Raw genomic sequence first — 19474 nt, 5'->3', positions numbered from 1 at the left:
AGGTATTTGGTACTAGTATTCAATTGCACAATCTACCATTAATGCAGCTTTAAGGCTGTTTAATAGAGGGACTCTCAACTAAAAAAGCTTTGGAAGGTTAAAACTCAATTCCTTAACAAAGCTGTAAATTAATGTGCCTTTCTTACTTTCTTTTAAAAACAGTTTCTATAACTATGGCTCTTAATTACAGGATTACTAAAACTGAACAAGTAGCATTTTCACCACTGATAATGCTTGGTTTTTATTTTTTAAGTTAGGGTTTTTTGTTGCCTTTTTTTAAAAGAAAAAAAAATCTTCTGGTTGCATACCTTACCATCTCCGGATTATCTGCACACCAGAAGAATATTTAAACAAAATGAAAATATTTCCACTGCAAATTTGTAAAGATCTTGGCATCATCCTTTTAAGTTTAAGTTAATAAAACTGGCTCATCAAGCAATGTCTTTACCACATAATTGCATATGTCTTGTTCCACTTATATTTGAGTGGAAAGAGATGACTCCAGTATTATCTGAAGCTACTGAGGCTATATAAAGGCCATCATTCTTATCAATACTATGAAGACCTCTCAGTAAGCTGAGGAACAGGAAGTGGGAAGAAATTTTTTCTTTCCCAAGTAAAGGAAAGGACTGTAGAAGTCCTTCCAAATCCCTCCAAATCCAACAATTCTGTATTGCTATAGAATACATTAAAATGCTACTACCCTAGTACATACACAGAATTCAAGAGACAGCAAGTTAATGTATAGATGGAGTAGTTGTCCAGAAACAGCATGAAATCAGGATAAAATACTTTAAACACAAAACCCACAGGAATTAATTCACAGTAGTTTTCTTTAGCTTGCATGCTCGCATCACAGAATCAGTAGCAGCCAAAAACTGATTCAAACTTAACCTTCTCTTAGCAGATGTGTGGTATCTCCTGCAGCCCTCCTCTTGGCCTGTATGGGCATCTGGTAGTCTACCAAAACTGTTAGCAGGTAACTCTGAACTCAGGATGGTTATAGCGCTTCATTGAAGTAAATTTCACATCTAGAAAACCAGATATAATTGCACTGAAAATGCACCACAATATCACTATCTGTAAACACATTAGCTGGTGTCTTCCATATATACTCAGAGTATAAATTAAATCTTGAGTTTCATAGGAACGGTAAAGAGAGAGTCAAAGGACAGCAAAATAGGATGTAGTTGCTGGTTAGCTACAATACTTTTTAAGTTTTTCCAAGAACACATCTCTTCAAGTGGCAGAGTTCTTGTTCTTGAACCCTACATCTGACTGACTTACAGAACTTGGGTACAACACAATGCCTTGATCACTGTTTTAGTGATTCTGACGGTAGCTTAAGTGGTGACAGGCAGGACCTGATGCATTTTGCAAAGTTTTGGAATTGCAGCCTGTAAAATGCAGATGCAAGTGCCACCAAAAGAGAATGTTAGTTGGAAAATGTCCTAGGGGAGGAAGCTGGAGAGTACTGCTGGCATGTACCAGTTTTTCCCCCATCAGACTCTCCAGCAAAGCTAATTAGGTCCTATATTTGAAGAATCAAATTGTCAGTGGGATAAGCAGATACCCCATGTTTTCAATACAAACAAAAGTCAGGCTGTAAACCTCCGTCTGTTGCTTCTGTCAGTGAGGGGTAGACCAGGTAACTATTATTCCATGTGATGTTTTGGTTCTCTTCAAAAGCTATATACTGGTATTTAAAAGGCAGGCAAACTATTTTTAATTTTGATACCTTATAAGAAACAATATAAAATATTTTTACTAATTAGTTTGACATCTTCTGCACACTGCATGAGAATTTGCACAGATATTTGACGTAATAATGAAAACAAGGCTTTCACACAACTGCCAGAAGGATCTCTATCTTCCTGTAACATAAAAAGATCGTGGAAGACAAGACAAGCTAATGAAAATTAATAAAGTACTTTATTTGATTGATTTGAACTATTACAACATTGAGCTGTAACACAGCTACCAAATATTAGACATACAGAATCCCTGAAGTCTGGCTGGCAGACTACAGTTGATGGAACTATAGGGCTTACTCCCACATACCTGAGAAACAAAGTGAAGAAAAGCTGTCAAACTTCAGTAGTCTCCCAACCTCTAAGGACTTAAAAAAGGGAGAGCTTTTAAGTGGCATTTAAGGCCTCCTCCAGGATCAGTGGACACTCCTGATGTAAAAAATACATATATACAATCAAGCTTTTAAAAAATAGACAAAAAAACTTCACAGCTTCTTCATATTCCTGGATTGCAACTTGGAAAGTAGACCAAAGGAGCTGGATCCTCTCACCCTCACCAACAGGCAAGGACTTGAGTCCATCACAATTTTGATTACCTAAATCTTCTTATAAAAGGGTTTGGGGCAAGTCCTTCAGTTCTATTGCCAGAATTTAATAAGTTACCCACAGTATCCCAAACCCACTAGTATTCTCCTTTCCTCATGCAGTCAAGGCAGGTCTCTTAGCATTATAAATCTTGGCTTCTTCATACACTGGAAGCTAGTCTTGTCTAACTGGTAAAGGAGTACTGGAAAGCACTCGGTTGAGAAAAGTTGCACCACTAGTACAAACTAAAGCTCTGACCATCTAGTGATTTGCACTTCCCAAGTAAACTGCTGCAATCAAACCCTCCTGTCTGTTGAGGTAGAGAGCAGAAGGCACAATCTTACCGAGTTTGTTTTTCTGGCTGTAACGCTGGCTGCATAGATATGAAGAAGGCATCATCTGAGCTAAGAGACAAAGCAGACAAATCTAACTACAGAGCAAGAGATGCCTTGCTTACAGAAGTCATCATTCCAAACTACCTGAAGTAGTTGAACAACAAGCATAATTCATTACAATTATTACATTTCAGTAAGTAGTCCAGCAGCCTTGGGGTTGGAGGGAGAGAGATCTCAGTATAGGCCCCTCTCCAGCAGCCCTTAAGAGCAATTGCCGTAGACGCTTTGAGAACAGAGAAACGTTATACATCTTCATCCTCCTTCTCTAAGAAGTCGGTCAAGGTACTGTCATCTACAGGAATTGATAAGTATTCCACACCATCAGCTCCCTGAGAACAGATATGCATACACATTCTGTTAACACCAGTGCACACTGCAATGCAAGCCACTAGATAGCACTGCAACGCTAATGTTTATTTGCAGTCTGGGTGAGAGCTGGCCAGCATTCAGGAGGACTACATTGCTAAAAACCAGGAATATTTCACTAGGGCAACACTGGAAATGCACAAATACTGAGAAAAGTCAGTATATGAGAAATCTTCTAGTGGGCTGTGCTAGTCTGACACTACACAGCTCCCCAACACTGTGTTCCCATATCTAGTACTGCTATACTGCCTCATTATTAGGACTAGCCTGCATTCTTCCCCTCGTGCAAATACAGATAACTGTTGGAAGCAGACTGGCAGGCTCCAGAGTCCATTACTTCTCAAGATCTTCAGGAAGAAGAGACCTGTAGGTTGCTGAGTAACCAAAGCACACTGCATTTTTACAGCCCCCTATCCATGTAAACAGCGTTGACAAATTGGAGGCATGGAAAGAGCTGCAATTACAGAATTTCAGCCCTTTGCTAGTTCCTAGGTGCTTCAAACAATACAGCCTCACTGTGAGCTGCAGAGTGGTGTCTTAGGGATACTTAATAGCAAGCAAGCATCTTTTTTGTTTAAGGTGGCTGAATACCCAGAATCATCTTCTTTCCCCAACTCACCCGCTTGGTCCGGATGAGCTTGTGGTCCCTGAATTCTGTCAGCTGTGCCCTGAGTGTCAGGTCACTGTTCACAAGGAATGCCTCCCGACACTGCTGGTAGAAGTCTTGGAAAGACAGGCCTGGAGATAAAAAAAGGCAAGAACAAGAAATCGAAGTGGTAAGATTGTCAGATTTTTCCAGGTCTAACAACACATATTATCTCCACCTACAAATCTTGCTTTGGCTTAGACCACAGTGGCTACAATATCATCATCACTTCTTTAAAGTATACAGCCAAGCTAATATTTCAGTAATTCATGGAAAACAGCTGAATTAATGTTCCAGTCACCCTGTTTGCCTAATGGAATTTTAATAGCACTTTAAGTGCACTTCCCAATATGGTTAATCTCTCTTAATTTCCAACTCCTCTATCTTACTTCCACCTTCCTTTACCATTAACATGTTATTCATATCCTCTGTAGCACCTGTTAGAGACAGTGACAGAATATTCCACATGTATCCTACAAAGTAGGGACACATCAGAAGTCACTTAGATAGGAGCAGCATGGGAACAGAATCTCCTGCCTTTCCCTGGTCCTTTAAGTGCTAATTATGCAAATTCATATTATTCCTTTATTTTAATTTTTTAACTCCACAGTCCCCCATGAATGGTCTCAGTTATGTCTAAACATCAAAGCAGACAACAGTAAGAGAAGGTCCTTCAGAACCAGCCAGTTTATTGATTTCCTGTCAGAGTCGGACACAGTACCACTAGAAAGACAGTCTACGCCACTGAGTCTCACTGAGCCAACAGTTACAGCACTTCTGTTGCTGGTGATCTGCATATCAAAGCCAGTGCCACTGTGACTGGGCTGCCAACGGCAACACCCCAAACAGATGAGAAAAGATGGGTACAGACCTGGATAAGATGGGTTGTCCTTGTTCTCCAGCTGGTACTGAGCAAGCAGTCTAAATATCCCCCTATGTGAAAAGAGGAGAGGGGAAAGTCAAAAGAAAAAAAAAAAAAACAAACCACAAACCAAACCCAAAACCCAAAAAAACCCATCATTAGAAAGTATTAACTGATTTTTCCCTCATGACCAGGACTTTGTGCATGAATCTCGTCACTGGACAAGGCTTGCTATCCAAATGCTATTCATTTAAAGTAACCAATCGGTTGGAACCCAGGTCCTACCATCTTCATCTTGAACATTGTTGTCAGAAAACAGGGATTGCCGCCTGCTAGGTGTAGACCAGAGTACCCTAGTAAGGACTGGATCCTCAGCAAGTGCTACTATGAAGTATAACAGTGTCTTACCTGGCATTGAGAGTAAGACTGCGCAGGACATGTGTTAGGGAGCTCAAAGCCAAAGATCCAGATTGTTGTACTAAAAGTGAGTTCTCATAAGACGTTTCTTCCACATAAGGATTAAATGTGGTTGTTTCATACCAAAGCCAGTTGTAGAGGCTTAGCTTTGCCTGATCCCACACTAGACAGAGAGAAAAGAAAGAGCAGACAGAATTGGGAGATTTAACTTTTCTAAGGTGTTAAATAAGCAATATGAAAATGTACTTAGTTCTACTGTAGGATTTGAGGAAACAATGTATGCTTGTGAAATGCACAGTACATACATCAAGATACTTGCAGTTCAACCAAGACAAATTCTCTGCAACAAAACATTTGCACACATCCCTTTTTCATACCAGCTTCATAGATATACTGTAATCCTTTCAGAGTCAGCAGTGTGCAAAGAATTTCTGGCTGATAAACAAAATTGTTTAGATGCAATGACAGACATAACATCCAATCTCCATTTCAGTAAGTCCCTAAATCAAAGGGTGGCAGAAGCTTGGGTCTATTTGTATACTAGATCAGTGACTGGTAGTGCTCAGTATCTTTATAGAGTTCTGGTTCAACACAGCCACAGTCCCAGTCAGGGCTTCTAGCTGCTACCACCATACATACATCACCAGATCTATTTGGCACATCAACAGTAATACATGAGCTTATCAAACATGCTCAGCAGCCCCAAGGTAGAACACAGATTCTTCTCTCTTTGCTACATCAGGCCCAAGGGGACTTACTGAGAGGAGCATTGATGTGATCAATAGAGGCAATGAGGTAAATCCTAGGCAGAGAGGATAACTGTGCAAGGATCTGCTGACTTCTTTCTCCTCTCAACATCTGGCTGTCCAGGTTATGAACAAGGACATAGAGCTCTAAAGATGAATCTGCAAGGTCAGAAAAAACAGCAGAGAACCAATCAAAGAAACTGCACACAAAGTCGTTTCCCATTCCCAGTCCAGCCTAGGACAAGTCTATTCCATCAGGCTCCATATTCATCACTCCAATATCAAATCACTTTCCTTGTACAGCTTACTTTGATCTCTATCCCACACTCAGTGTTTCTGAGCACCTAAAAGGCTTTTTCTCAATTCACTGTATCGCAGTTCTCATCACAGCAACAGTTCTTTTTGCAGTTTAAGCTTTTCTCTTATAACCCACTTTCCACTTGCTCATGGCTTTACCAGGAATTGCCCTTTTAGCTATGACTTTTAGTCCTGCGATTCAAGGTCATTCAAATGTATTTTATTAAGCTCCTCCTCACACAATGAAAATGCATTTACTATTCAGGGTTGGATCCAAAGCATACTAACTTTATTGGAAATCTTTCCCACTGAGTCCTCAAAGGAAGTTACAAAGACTTAGCTTGGATAATGCAAACAGTAGATGTTAAAATTTCCAGCTAGCTTGTTGCTGCCGTACTAATCCCTGGGAACAGCTATTTCCTGAGTCCAGAAACAATTCTGGAACTGTAGCCAGTTTTTGTGCAAATGAATACATACTTGGCTGCCAATGGAAAACAAAGGTTCCTCAGACTTCCAGTCAGATCGGCTATAGCATACTACACAAGACTGATTTATGTAGATTCAGGTGGGTACCACCTGAAGTCAGTCTTTTTACTTAATGCCACCAGAAATAGTCATAAGGTAATGATGGAAAACAGAATGTAAACACTTAAACACCAACACCATGCACAATTAAGATTCCATGGCAGTTTGTGTACGTATACACAAGCAGTAAGATGGACATTCAAAAAGAATTCAGCATGCATTCTGTGTGGCAATACCTGTTTAATTTTGCTTTTGAACCCTATTCTAACCTGCTTGTTTGACACTGCTGTCCTTTATTTCATCTTAATGTCAGTATTTGCATATATTAAATTTAAATGACCATTCCACTAAACCATGTACATTTAAGCCTTAATCCAGCCTATACTGAAATGTATGGAAAGACCCTCAGGCCGTGATTTTCCAGAGGAGCTCAAAGGACTTCATATCTGTCAGCAACTGTCATTCCAAATTGTTTGCGAGTTCTTTGTTCTGTTGATTTCAGTGAGGTTTATATCAGGTCCTCAAGCAGCCACTTAAGAACCATCTTCCCTCATGTAGCTGGAGTTTACCTATCCTGTCTTCCACCAGGAAACATGTGGCTACAGAAACACCATGTAAATAATGCACATAGGCACTGTGCTAAATGCAAGAGAAATGAGCATTTGTTTGCCAAAGGGTTGAGGAGCCTCTGCCTTGTTAGAACACTTGTGCCTTCCTCCTTTCCTTTCTAGAGAACTTAGTGTGTGACTGACTGAGGTAACAGCTTGGGATCATGTACACATATATTCAGGGTACATATATGTTTTCATATATGTGGCATAAATTACAAGCAAGAAAGTATACTAGCTACAATAAACTAAGAAACTGTAATTGCACGTATGAAAACTGTGAGGAAAGAAAACGTCCAGGCTCTCCTAACAGTAAGTGGACGCTTAACATTTTTATGTATGAAGTTAGTTATTTTACCTTCTTTAAACCTTTTAATGATGAATTCAAGTTGGTCAAGGGGGCTGCGAAAGGTCCCTATATGGTCCAGTACCTCCTCTGTGATGGAGTTGAGAATCTGAAAAATAAAATAGCAGTCCCTTCTGAAGGGCTCTGGCACTGAAGGACCTAGTGCAGAAAATCTGAAACTGAGCCCTGGACTGTCATGGGGATTTTACCATCAAATCCCCAAAACAGTCAACATAAACCAAAAATTTCTACACCTTTTCAAAACAGTGACATAAAATAAGGCTTTACACTGATGAGTATCTATTAATGATGGGAATTACTGCAATTCCTTGGAAAATGCATGGGCTAATTTCTTTAAACTCTTAAGAGAGAGATAGGAACTGCTCTTCATTCAAGAGTCTGCTGCTATAGGATGCAGCAGGTTTGCTTAACATTTTACATCAAAAGACTTTAGAGGTATCTGTAACACAGGATGATTAGGTAAACCCATAGGCTTTTCCCACACTTACAGATCTCACAGTGATGCTAGGGAAGTATCCATTAACCACAAGGTGAACAGAATCCTGGAGCACAGAGGTACGAAACTTCTCTAACAAATCATGCTTTGAGCCCAGTCCATAAAGCACAATATTGAAACCCAAGCTGCAGAAAAGGGAGCAAATACACTGAGTCAAAAAAGTACAAGTCCCTTTTTAGGTTCATACATTCATTAAGCAAAATGACCCACTGCAATCTTGCCTCTAAAAATTTCATGTTTCATCAACTCCAGGCTTACCACGCAACTCCAGCTCACAGCTGACATATAAGGTTAGCTGGAAGAAATCTGAAATGTGGCATGTACATCCTAGTAAAAGAAGTGTTTTAACAGCCTGGAGGCCTACAAATTTAGCAAAACATCTATGGAAGAAAATGGTATTGTCCAAGAATATGAGACCAGATCTGCAACTTCAGATAACGAACAGTAAACAGCGTTCACATTCACCCCCTCACCAGTGATTATATTAAATGTTTACCATGGGTCACAGCAATTACAAGAAAAAAAGCAAGCCTTCATAGTGTTTTTCTACTCTGATCCGCAGGCACAATTTCAAAGCAAAATTAAACGATTCTTGTATCTCTTTCTTATCCTAATTGTTCCACAGAGAAAGAGGCAGGAAAGCATAAAGAGAACATGGTAGGGAATCACAGAACTTTGTTTATTTTTGAGAAGCAGGAAAAGCATCATCTTGATGAGAAAGCACTCAAATAGCATTGGGCAAAGGTAAGGTGTTCAACAACTGTCACTGATTTCAGTATCATCTATGGATTTGTTCCTTCTACCCTGCCACATACATCTCTAACCATTTGCCCAGAGCACTGAGGCACAGAGAACTCCTCCTCTTGCAACTCTCCAACTTTCAAAGCTAATGTCTTTTTCGTATGCTCTTTCATTCCCCATGGACCACAAATTTCTTTATTCTCCACTCCCTTGCAAAGCTTCCAAGGGGCTTTCTCCTCACCAACATCTGCTCCTGCCTCAACACTTAACTTCAGAGCTGGTGGCCTGCCTCCTCTAAGGCGCTTCAGAATCTTACAGCTTTCTATAGTTCCCCATTTGCTTGCCTGGATGCTTACTCTTTTCTCCTTCCCATGAAGATACACACAAACCCAGATAAAATTTATACTGCTGTCCTGGTTTCAGCTGGGATAGAGTTAATTTTCTTCCTAGTAGCTGGTATAGTAGTGTGGTTTGGATTTAGGATGAGAATAATGTTGATAACACACTGGTGTTTTAGGTGTTGCTAAGTAGTGCTTCCACTAGTCAAGGACTTTTCAGCTTCCCGTGCTCTTCCAGATGCACAAGAAGCTGGGAGGGGCACAGCCAGGACAGCTGACCCAAACTGGCCAAAGGGCTATTCCATACCACATGACATCATGCTCAGTATATAAACTTGGGGAAGTTGGCCGGGGAGCAGCGATCGCTGCTCAGGGACAGGCTGGGCATCAGTCAGCGGGTGGTAAGCAACTGGATTGTGCATCACTTGTTTTGTATATTATTTTATCATTATTTTATCTTCCTCTGCTGTCCTATTAAACTCTTTATCTCAACTCACAGGTTTTACTGTGTTTTTTTTTCCCCGATTCTCTCCCCCATCCCACCAGGGGGGTGGGGGTGTGTGTGTGTGTGTGTGTGTGAGCAAGCAGCTGTGTGGTACTTAGTTGCCAACTGGGGTTAAACCACAACAACTGCTAATGTTTCCAGAAGCATTAAGGTTTCTTCGTGCCTAGATCATTAGGTATCATAGGCATTCAAAGTTAACTGGTACACCACTGGGGACAGCCACATACTGAAGAAATTGGTGGTGGGCTACTCACTACCAACTACGCTGCTGTAAACAAAACTGATTGTTCACAAAGGACACTTTCTCATCATTCATGTTCCCTGTTTGTGAATGTTCTCTAGCTTGGTTTACAGAGGCAGAGACAAACTAGCCAGGCAGAATGCAACCTCACTTAACTTCAGGCATTCAGCTGAAGGAGTTAAGTCAGATATGATTTGGTCTACAGGAAACATACTAAATTAATGTCACCTAATTTTAAATTTAAGCAATTGGTCAAAGAAAAAAATTTGCTCCTTAACTCATCCACGTGATGTTGTTGACATGAGGGTAAGTTTACTGGCAGTGCCTATTTACTAGGCTTCTTCAGTGATTCTCACTGGATACTTACTGTAATTGCAGCATCCACTTGGAAAACAGGGACTCATGTTGCTGGTTTAGCTCTTTAATTTCAGCAGCATAGGCAAGGGGAGCTTTTTTCAAAAGGTCATGCAGTGTTTGCTGTGTTGAGAAAGAGTAAGGCAACAGTCATTCAAAGCTGAGAAAAACCAAGACATCTATCTGGAGTCCTTACAAATACCCCTCTAGTATGCTTTCTAGCTAAGGAGCAGAATAGTTTTCACTGACAGTGCATTCAATTAGTGGGTTTTTTTCCATGAAGACCCCTCTAAGCACAGTTTTTTTACTGGAGAAACAAAGCAGAGATTAAGTAACCTTATTATGGGAAATGGCAGCCAGACTAGGACTAGAACTGATACCGCACTGTGTTTTATCTCTTCCTCCTGAGCATGGGAAAACTGCTACTGAAATAATGGATACACTCAGAGCTTACACAGCACCAAGCACTGTACCAGGAAGATACTAACATCACAACCCCGCTCACAGGAGCAAGGGCTCCAATCGACATGCTTAGCAATGGTTCATGTGTTTGTCAAGAGAATATACAATACAAGAATATACAATACAAGAATATACAATACAAGAGAATGCTCACAAACATCATCTTAAAAAAAGAAATACAGCAGGAAATCATTTGCAGAGCTGACAGCTAAATGTAGAAAAAGTATCATTCCAAAAGCATCAAGAATCAAAGGATTAATTCAGCTTTAAAGATATGCTGGGATGTTGATGTTTAAACAGCACAGTAGCATGACAAATGGCATCAAATCTACATTGGCCTCCCTTTCTCTTCAATTTTAACAGCTTTGCTTTCCAATCCCTTGCAGTAGAAGACAGTTTACTCTGGAAAGAACACAAAGACAGCTGCAACCTATCAGACAAACATAAAGCACTGAGAGACAGAACTGCTAAGCCTTCAATTACTTTAGAGCCAGCAGTAGATTTAATACTGAAAGCCTTTATTTCCTTCCAGAGCTGTTATGAAAGAACTTGTTAAGAATCCAGATGTTTCTCTGGGTACCAATTCCAGACAACAGCAGGCATCAGGCAATCTGCATATATGCCATCTTTTAAAACACAGATGGGTGCAAAAAGCAGTCATAGACACAAGAGCTCCAAGTATTTTACATGCTTCCCTGGCACCTGTCCTTGTGCACCCGTCTCTGTAGGGTGCAACTGCTTGCTTTGAACTGTCTAGTAGAAGTGGCATATGGAAAAAAAACCACAGTAATTCACTCACCACAATTAGACCGTTCCTGTCTCTTAGGAACTGGAAGGGGACAAAGTGCATTTCACAAACTAGGTGACAACATTTAGAGCTGTCCCAGTCCTGCACATGGCTTGACCCAGTAGTGCTCAGATGAAAAGGGCTCTCTCCATTTCCTCTACACATAAACAGTCAAGACAGCTTGTAATTCCCCTAAGCATTTCATTGACAAAAACGTGGTTTTGGTGATAATTTTTAAGGCAGGTCTCTACAACTCTGCTTCTCCCTCTTCTCCTCCCCCAAAAGCAAACTTTAACCTGTTGTGGTAACTGCAGCTTTCAACTATCTGCTCACCTGATAGTGCCTTCTCCCTGCATTTTCCCTATTGTCCCAGGTTCAAACAACTGGGCACTGTGCCTGCTCAGAGCAGCAGCAGGAGACATATAAAGCTTAAAATGCTACCTAAATCAGCGTTATCACCGAGAATGTAATCAGCAAAAATAAAGTGAAAATAGCAACATCAGGAAATTTTGATGAGTGAAATCTTCATCAAAGAAACCAAAAGCCCCGAGAGTTGTGTGATTCACTATGAAGCGTACCTGATTCAATCTTTTTTTCCGCAACTTCTGCAGCGTTCGGTCTGAAGTGAGCACTTTGGAACTACTGTGAGCTTCAAAGTATTCCTCCACCAGGTTGCTCTAAAAAGGGACAGCAAGATCAGCCACACTCCTCCTGCTATCAAGTTACCCCTCTCCCTTTGCACCCGCAAACATGTCTGAAGATGGCCAATATGAGACATAGAGCAAGGATGAATAGAAAGCCAGAACATGTTTGCAAAAATGGCTTCTACAGTAGCATTCTGCCAAAGCTAACCTAGTCAGATGGTTCTTTCCTGAAGACAGAGACAGAAAACAGATTCTGAGAGAGCAGAACATAGCAATAATTCCAAGGGGGTGTGGGGATCCCTGGTGCTGGAAGGAAATCAGAAAACAAAGCTGAACACCAAGCCAGAAAGTAATGTTGTTGTTCTTTTGGTGCTATAGGGGTCAATTTCTTCATCTTTTCTCAGTACAAGGTCTCCTGCTTCATGGACATCTTAGAACTTCTCCTTCCGGAGCTGCTGAGGATACAGACTAGATTAGCCCACAGGCTCACATGCCTGTCCAGTAAGGATTGCTCAGAAGCACAGCAAAAGCCAGCCCAGCTCATTTGGTTTGAAATGAGTCTAGCAGTTCTTCCCCACAGTCAGGTGTGGTCACTGACAGCTTATTGTCACTAAACATCCCTTCATGCTTGCTAGCTCAGGGGTGTATTTTCTACACACTCACCATCTTGTCCTCCTTAATTTTTTTGGCTAGGATGTTTCTGGGAAGTGGCGTAGATGCAGCCTTAGTTTTTGCTGGGGTCTTTCGACCTGATAAAACAGTGCCGACTTCTTTCTGGTCTTCCTCATCCTCCTCCTCTGAGCAGGAAGCAGAATACTCACTCTCACTTTCTAAATAGGGATCTGGAGCTAGAGCATAGATTTAAGGTTAAAAGCTAGCAACAACTTCTTACACAGAACACATTTTGTACCACCTCGCTCTCTCACATACATTCTCTAGATGTTTTTCAAGCATATGATTCTTAAATATATTTCACAGAAAAGTAAAATCAATGCTTAAGAGGACTGCAAACACACATAGCCATTTCTTTCCCAGTTCTAGGCTCACAAATTATTGTTTAGTAAAGCTTGCTCCTTGATACCAACTAAGAAGCATAATCCTACCATAAAAAGGTGACTAAAAATGGACAATGGAATTCCCTATTTCTCTTAGCATCTCTACGTCAGTTTTCCCAAATGCCAGTCATGCAGGCTGAGTATCTTATGGGTCACACCCTGCAAAAAAGGTTTTGTAAAAGACCTCTGTTAGTAATGTTGATTAAAGAGCACAGATGGAATCCGGCTCAGTCTTGGTCCCTCAACAGAAAAAGCAGAAATAGAACATGAAACGCCATGCGCTAAACTCTCCTCTGCATTCATTCTGAGCACACATAGCCAACCAGTTATTGGAAATACTTTACCATGAATGTCCCAGCCATCATCAAAAAGTTTTATGACTTGGTTCAAGCAATTGTGCCAGACTTAACTGTCAGCATAGGTCAGATTACTGAGAGTTTTATCTCTTCTGATCATGTTACTGAAGTTCAGCAACTTAGTGCTTCTAACTCTTTCACCCCTTACCTAAGTAGCAACCTGTAGTAGGGAAAAGGTCTACACAGATTTCCTTAAGGACATTTCTACATGCTCTACACGATGAATCACATTGCTTCAGTCAGACTGCTACTACAGGCAGAAGCCCACCAGAAGAAACACTCTCCTCTGAACACAGTGCCTCAGTGACCGCGGGAGCTGACTGCAAAGGTTGAGCTTTACCTGCTAGCCTCTTTCTGAGTCTGTAAGGTGTGGTAGACACAAATTCTTTCTTTTTACTCTGTAACAGCAAAGAAAAAACATGCGTTAGAAGAAGAAACATATACGCCCTCAAAACAGCCCTCTGTCAAGCAAAGAGTAGAATCAGGTTACATTTCCAAGCTATTTCAACCCACAAGAAACGGGGAAAGCAGAGGCAATAAGTATGGAGAGTTCTTGTTTTGCCATTCAGAGCTACAGGGGAGCAGGATCAGGTTCCAAAAGGGGCTTAATTCTTTCAACTAATGTCCCAAGACAGAGGGTAGAAAACCATGAAATCTCCAACCAAGATGCCAATCTTGGCCCCTCAGGAAGAGTCAAACCGAAGCAATGACAAACTGGAAATGCTTTGGCTCCCCACAGCAGTCATCTTCCACATTACACTGTCTACTCAAAGTCATTTCAAAGTCCACTATGAAAACAACTACCAGAATGGCAGAAGACCACTCAGAATACTAAGCCCAGAAGTAGTACAGCAACGGGAACCCAAGCTGCCTGGGCTCATCAAGTTGTAGTGGCACATCTTCCTTACATATGTGTAAGGTAGACGCCTGACTCGGTCACCAGATCAAGTCTGCAATACTTAGGAAACACTTTTGTTAATCCCGTCAAACTGGACGTGAAATCATCAAGGAGTGAACATGGCATCCCAAAACAGCATCTCTTACAGCCATATCTCATCCTGGAACCTTATACCAGAAAAGCTGTGCACACATTTCTAGTATGATGCTATACCATTTTAGAAAGCCAACTGTTTCACAGCACTCTCTTTATAACCACCACAACTGGCAGTTCAGGACTGTACCTCTCTGTAGCATCACAAAAGATGACATCAACTTACATCCCCCCCGTTATCACAATTTATTTTTTGTAAACAAATGCTAAAGTAAGAAACTGAACAGCACCACAGTTCTTGAATTCCTGTTCTAAAGCACTCTTTACAATTAAGGCTGTTTCTTCCTTTGATGAGAAACTGGAAAGCTATGAGTTTAACTGCGTATTATGGGATTGTCTAACATCCTCATTGGTGTGATGCAAGGAAATAGTCTCCACCCATGCTAATTAAGTTGTCAAACCCACTATTTGCCCACTGACTCTAAATCCCGTAGTCCTGATTAACGGTAGCTCTGGTTCTCACTTGAGTTACTCCTGCCCAGCTGGATTAGGAAAGACATCTGTACTGTGGATGAGGCTATTCAAGGTCCTTCCTTTCCAGAACTGTAGTAACTGGCCAGTTCAAGTTTTAAAAGTGGGAAGAAAAAAAAACAAACCCCACCAAAAAACCCCAAGCAAGGTAGAGTCGTCACTCACCCTCTGCTGCACTTTGTTTGAACTTGAATGTTCTGCAAAGCAAGAAACAGCATTGTTCAGAGTACTGCATATTTTCAACAGTGGCACAAGATAGTCCATTAGAAAAACAGGCATTCACTATTCAAAGGTACACTCCCTGAATATCAGCTCCCTGGGTGGTTAATCCTATGAGGGAAGCCTCTAGTTCCTCACAGGTAGGCAAGGAGAGAACAAAGACACAGTCAATGTTATTACCACAGAAGGCAGCTTTTAATTCTGGTCACAGCTTTGGGAGGCCATCAGCAGGAGGGAAGAGGCTGAAAAATGAGCTAACGTCCTCTCCCTGAGCACATCAGATTCCATTTCTGAGCACAAAGTACACTCTCTTGCCAGTGTTGACCTGCACCAACTTCTCCCACCTGTATTTCTCCCTACAGCACTGGGTACTTGAATATTATATAATAAAGTGTGACTTCACACATGAACACCCACACAATCCCACCCATTTGGTGCTCAACACATCATAACTCTCTCAAGTGCAAGCATTTCTGTTGAACACAGAGGAAATAATTAAGTGTCACAGCAACACATGAGAAAGAAGTTCCTGTTTTCTCTACACCAGCAGGGCAGAATAAAATATGACACCCAGGTGAACCAGAGGCCACGCATACCAAGCAGTTCAGTCTACAGTGTTAAGCTGACTAGAATACTCAAGCGTGACAGAAGCTGGCACTCAAGCATCCACTCCACCACCCAAATAGAAACATAACCCCCATTCACTCAGCTTCAGTTCCCCAAAGCATCACAGGACTTACTGCTGCTTTGAAGGATTTTGGTTGTTTTCTCAGGGCACTCGGAGTGATCAGGTGCAACACTCTGCCCTGGTGTCTGGGCTAATTCAGAAGCTGTAGGAAATAGGGGGAAGGGAAGAAGTTTCACGTCAGGTACAAAACTCGCAGCTCTAGCTGGTCAGCCATGGAGCCATACACCTGAAACACTCTCTAAGTATTAATTTCCTAGCTATTTCAGGAAGCGCACCAGATACTTCCTTTTTTTTTTCTAACACTAATGGTGAATGTAATCCTTAACAAAGGTTTTCAAAGACTGAACTCCTCAGTTAATTCATTTTACAAGTATAGCAGAGGCAACGGCAGAGCATGCTTTGCTCCCTGGGAGACCACACGTCTTTGAATCAAAGCAATGTTTGGTCATGCTCACTTAGTCCTTTAAAACTGCTCAACTGGACATAGTGGAGCATCAGGTATAGCAAACACATCAGTTCCCCAGGAGGCGGGTTCTTGTATTCTATTTACCTCTTCCTACTACTTACCTGCAGAAGCTGAAGTTGAATCACTGATCTGAATATGGAAAGCTAACCATATCCTGCTAACAGTCCCTCAAGAAAACCAGTGTTCCATCGTATGACTTGCCTCAGTTTTCAAACTGAGTCATGGCTCCAGGAGGGAGCACCAGTGAAACCTACCTTGCTGCAGAAGGAGGTGTAAGAAACACACAACCTCCCAAGACACAGTAGAAGTCCAGAGAAGAAGTAAAGAGGTACGGAAAGCACTTTCTGTATAGTGATACAGAAGGATGACCCCTCTCCCCTGGATCATCCTTTGTAGGATATATCAGTAGCCATGACAGCTAAATACTAATGAAGTTCAGATGGTGCTGGGCACACAAAGACTCTTCAAGTGAGAAGAAACGTAGTGGCGGCCGGGCTCAAGCATCTTTTTTGAACCAGAACAGCCCACCCTCTCCAGAACTGCCACTTTCTGCTTGCTTCTCCTAAGTCCACAGTTAGCCTAGCAAGCACGCTAAGACACTTTGAGTAGGAGAAATCCCCTGACACACAAAGATAATACTGCCTTTTTTTGACTCTTTGCTACATAATGAGCTATTCTCAGATCCTTCTAAGTTACAGAAATAAAACCCCTGTCATCCTTTGGCACTTACACACAGACTTTCTCCCAGCATTAAGAAGCTTCTGCTTTTTCTTATGTGTTTGTTTATTATCTGTGTTTCTTATCCCCACCATGCCTTTGCTTTGTCCTAGCCCTGTGCTTTTGTTTCTGAGGAACACTGATTCAGAGCCAGCTAAAAGCTATTGAAATACTGCAAACATATCTTTTGAATAAAGAGAAGTGACAAATCATGTTAACAGAGTACTCAAAAAAAGAGCACAGCCAGAGCAAGAATGAAAGAAGAAAGAGAAAAACATACCCAGCTCTGCCATTTTGCTGGAGCATTTGGGAGTCTGGAATGAGTAAACTTCACTACCACTTACACTTGAACCATTTCCCACTGGATCTGTGAAAAGAAATGTTACTTGTAGCTATTTAAAAAGCACTGGTATATTCCCAACCCAAGGAAAATGGAACACAACATTTTACTATTTGGCTCAAAGGATTCTTTATATTGCAGGTGTTATGAAATAAATATCATAATAAAATCCTAGAATCATTATCCTCTCCTCTACCTGCTACCACAAGTACAGCCAGAGCTGGTCAGCCCTCAAAAGCAATTTCATCAACATTGTACAACCCTGATACTGCAAGCATTTCCTGAAGTCTGTGTTAACAGACTTAACAGCTGTGTTAAGTCTTCCCCTGCTAATACCTTGGGCACATATTCCAAGAGCAGCAACATAGTTCTTCTCTTCCAGGATTTCCTGAGCTTCATCGTCTGAAATATTCTCAAGCTTCTTCACAAACCTCTTCACACTGACTGTCAGGTGAGTCTTGTCCTTCCGTACTTTAATACCTAGGATTGCAATAAAAGCTTTAACCTCCTGCTATTTCATTATTTCTATTGCAGTAGTATGCAGCTACCCCATTCAGAGACGAAGTTCCTGTTGTGCAAATCACTAAACGAATACAACGCTGAAAAGATGTCCTACTAAAGAATAGCTGGTCTGTGCCCTGGTGGTCAGCTGACCCTGCAGCCATTAGTCCCTCCTTTACCACAAAAGCTGGCCCCTGCAGTCCATGAGGACAAGATCCCCACTTCAGCACACACCAGCTTCCACAGTTTGGGAGAAATGGCAGTGACACACACATAGAAGTATCAAATTGCATGCAAAGGGGATAGTATTTGGCATCCCCCTATCTTCCCTAGCAAAAGCGAGCAAGTGGAAAAGACCTGGCCTATAGGCTGTCAGTACACTCATGGGAGAATTTAGGCCGAGAGACCTCTGGAGACCATCTGTCTGACCTTCTGCTCAAAGCAGGACCAACAGCAAAGTCAGATCAGGGTGCTCTGTACCTTGTACGCGCAAGGTTCAAGCATCTCCAGAGGTTCCCAACCTTAAAAGTAGTCAAAACTGCAGCAAAAGACTCATGTAGCAACCACCTCGAACCTCGTTCCGATTTGATTCTCTGTGTGTTTAACCACGTCCGGGGTCGGGAAGTTAACCAGGCTATTTGTGCCCCCTCTCCCAGGCCCTCACACACACGTTGCTGTTGGGGAAGCTACTATCGAGAGCTGGTATCCACACCACCTTCAGCTGAGGGCACTTGCCACGGTGCCGCAGCTGCCCCTTTCCATGTGTCGGGACGGGACAGAAATGAACCGCGGAAGAGGCAGCCGGAGAACGACGCTGAAGGCCTCATCCTGCCTGCAGCCCGGCCAAGGCACTCAGCCGCCCCGGGTGTTGGAGAAGGGCTCCCTTCCCGGGAGGCGCCGCGGCTGCTCGGACCCCTCTCCCAGCGCCCTGGGAGCAGCGGGCGGCGCCGCGCTGGGCGCTGCCCCGGCACGGCTGTACCTGCGTCGTCAGCAATGTGCTTCAGGACCTCCTCGTCGGGCACGAACTTCACCTCCAGGGCGCCGCTACCCTTCCCCTCCGGCTGGCTCATGGCGGGCGCCCTGCAAGCACCCCCGGCTCAGCCACGTAGGCTCCGCCCAATCCCGTCGCAACTGTCCTCCGCCTCACCGCGCCGCCCTCCGGAGGGCCCGGGCCTCGGGCTCCCGCCCCCTCCGCGGGCTCCCGGCCGCCCCCTGCGGCGGCAGCAGGAGACGGAAGCGGGTTCACGTGCCAGGCACCGGGCGACTCCACCGCCCTTGCGTGAGGGCGAGCGAGGCGAGCACTGAACGCCGCCGCCACGTCTTGACTGACATAGGCCTCGTCCAATCCGCACCCTCTTTTCTGTCCCGCCCCCGCCGCCGGCGGAAGTGGCGAGAAGGCGGGATTTCCGTTGGTAGCGAAGCGCGTGCTTGCCCTTGCCGTGGGTTGCCCTGACGACGCGAAGCCGCCGGCCCCCCG

At 42.8% G+C, this 19474-nt stretch overlaps 1 protein-coding gene across 8 annotated transcripts in view; it reads right to left on the bottom strand.

Annotated features, from left to right (window-relative positions):
* Positions 1–19319, bottom strand: part of ORC2 (origin recognition complex subunit 2) — a 32188-nt gene extending 12869 nt beyond the window's left edge. For 2 of the 8 annotated variants that reach the window (XR_012044280.1, XR_012044285.1), the window contains exons 1-17: positions 18977–19319; positions 17833–17976; positions 17437–17523; positions 16026–16115; positions 15232–15263; positions 13885–13942; positions 12797–12981; positions 12068–12166; positions 10254–10363; positions 8054–8186; positions 7557–7653; positions 5781–5927; positions 5014–5185; positions 4615–4676; positions 3717–3835; positions 2062–3060; positions 895–1031 (exon numbers count right to left, since the gene is read on the bottom strand). Coding sequence is in view for 1 of the 8 variants with exons in the window: in XM_072874117.1 (XP_072730218.1) it covers positions 2974–3060; positions 3717–3835; positions 4615–4676; positions 5014–5185; positions 5781–5927; positions 7557–7653; positions 8054–8186; positions 10254–10363; positions 12068–12166; positions 12797–12981; positions 13885–13942; positions 15232–15263; positions 16026–16115; positions 17437–17523; positions 17833–17976; positions 18977–19067 (1713 nt within the window). In the remaining 7 variants the exon portion in view is untranslated. Of the gene's footprint in view, positions 1–894; positions 1032–1913; positions 3061–3716; positions 3836–4614; positions 4677–5013; positions 5186–5780; positions 5928–7556; positions 7654–8053; positions 8187–10253; positions 10364–12067; positions 12167–12796; positions 12982–13884; positions 13943–15231; positions 15264–16025; positions 16116–17436; positions 17524–17832; positions 17977–18976 lie in introns of those variants that run through there. The other 6 variants (XR_012044284.1, XR_012044283.1, XR_012044282.1 and 3 more) reach the window with 6 other exon arrangements.
* Between the last annotated feature and the right edge of the window lie 155 nt (positions 19320–19474).

This window comes from Ciconia boyciana, chromosome 10, assembly GCF_034638445.1.
Source record: "Ciconia boyciana chromosome 10, ASM3463844v1, whole genome shotgun sequence".
Taxonomy (NCBI): domain Eukaryota; kingdom Metazoa; phylum Chordata; class Aves; order Ciconiiformes; family Ciconiidae; genus Ciconia; species Ciconia boyciana.
The sequence above is the reverse complement of the archived record's forward strand: the minus strand, read 5'-3'. Positions and strand labels throughout refer to the sequence as shown.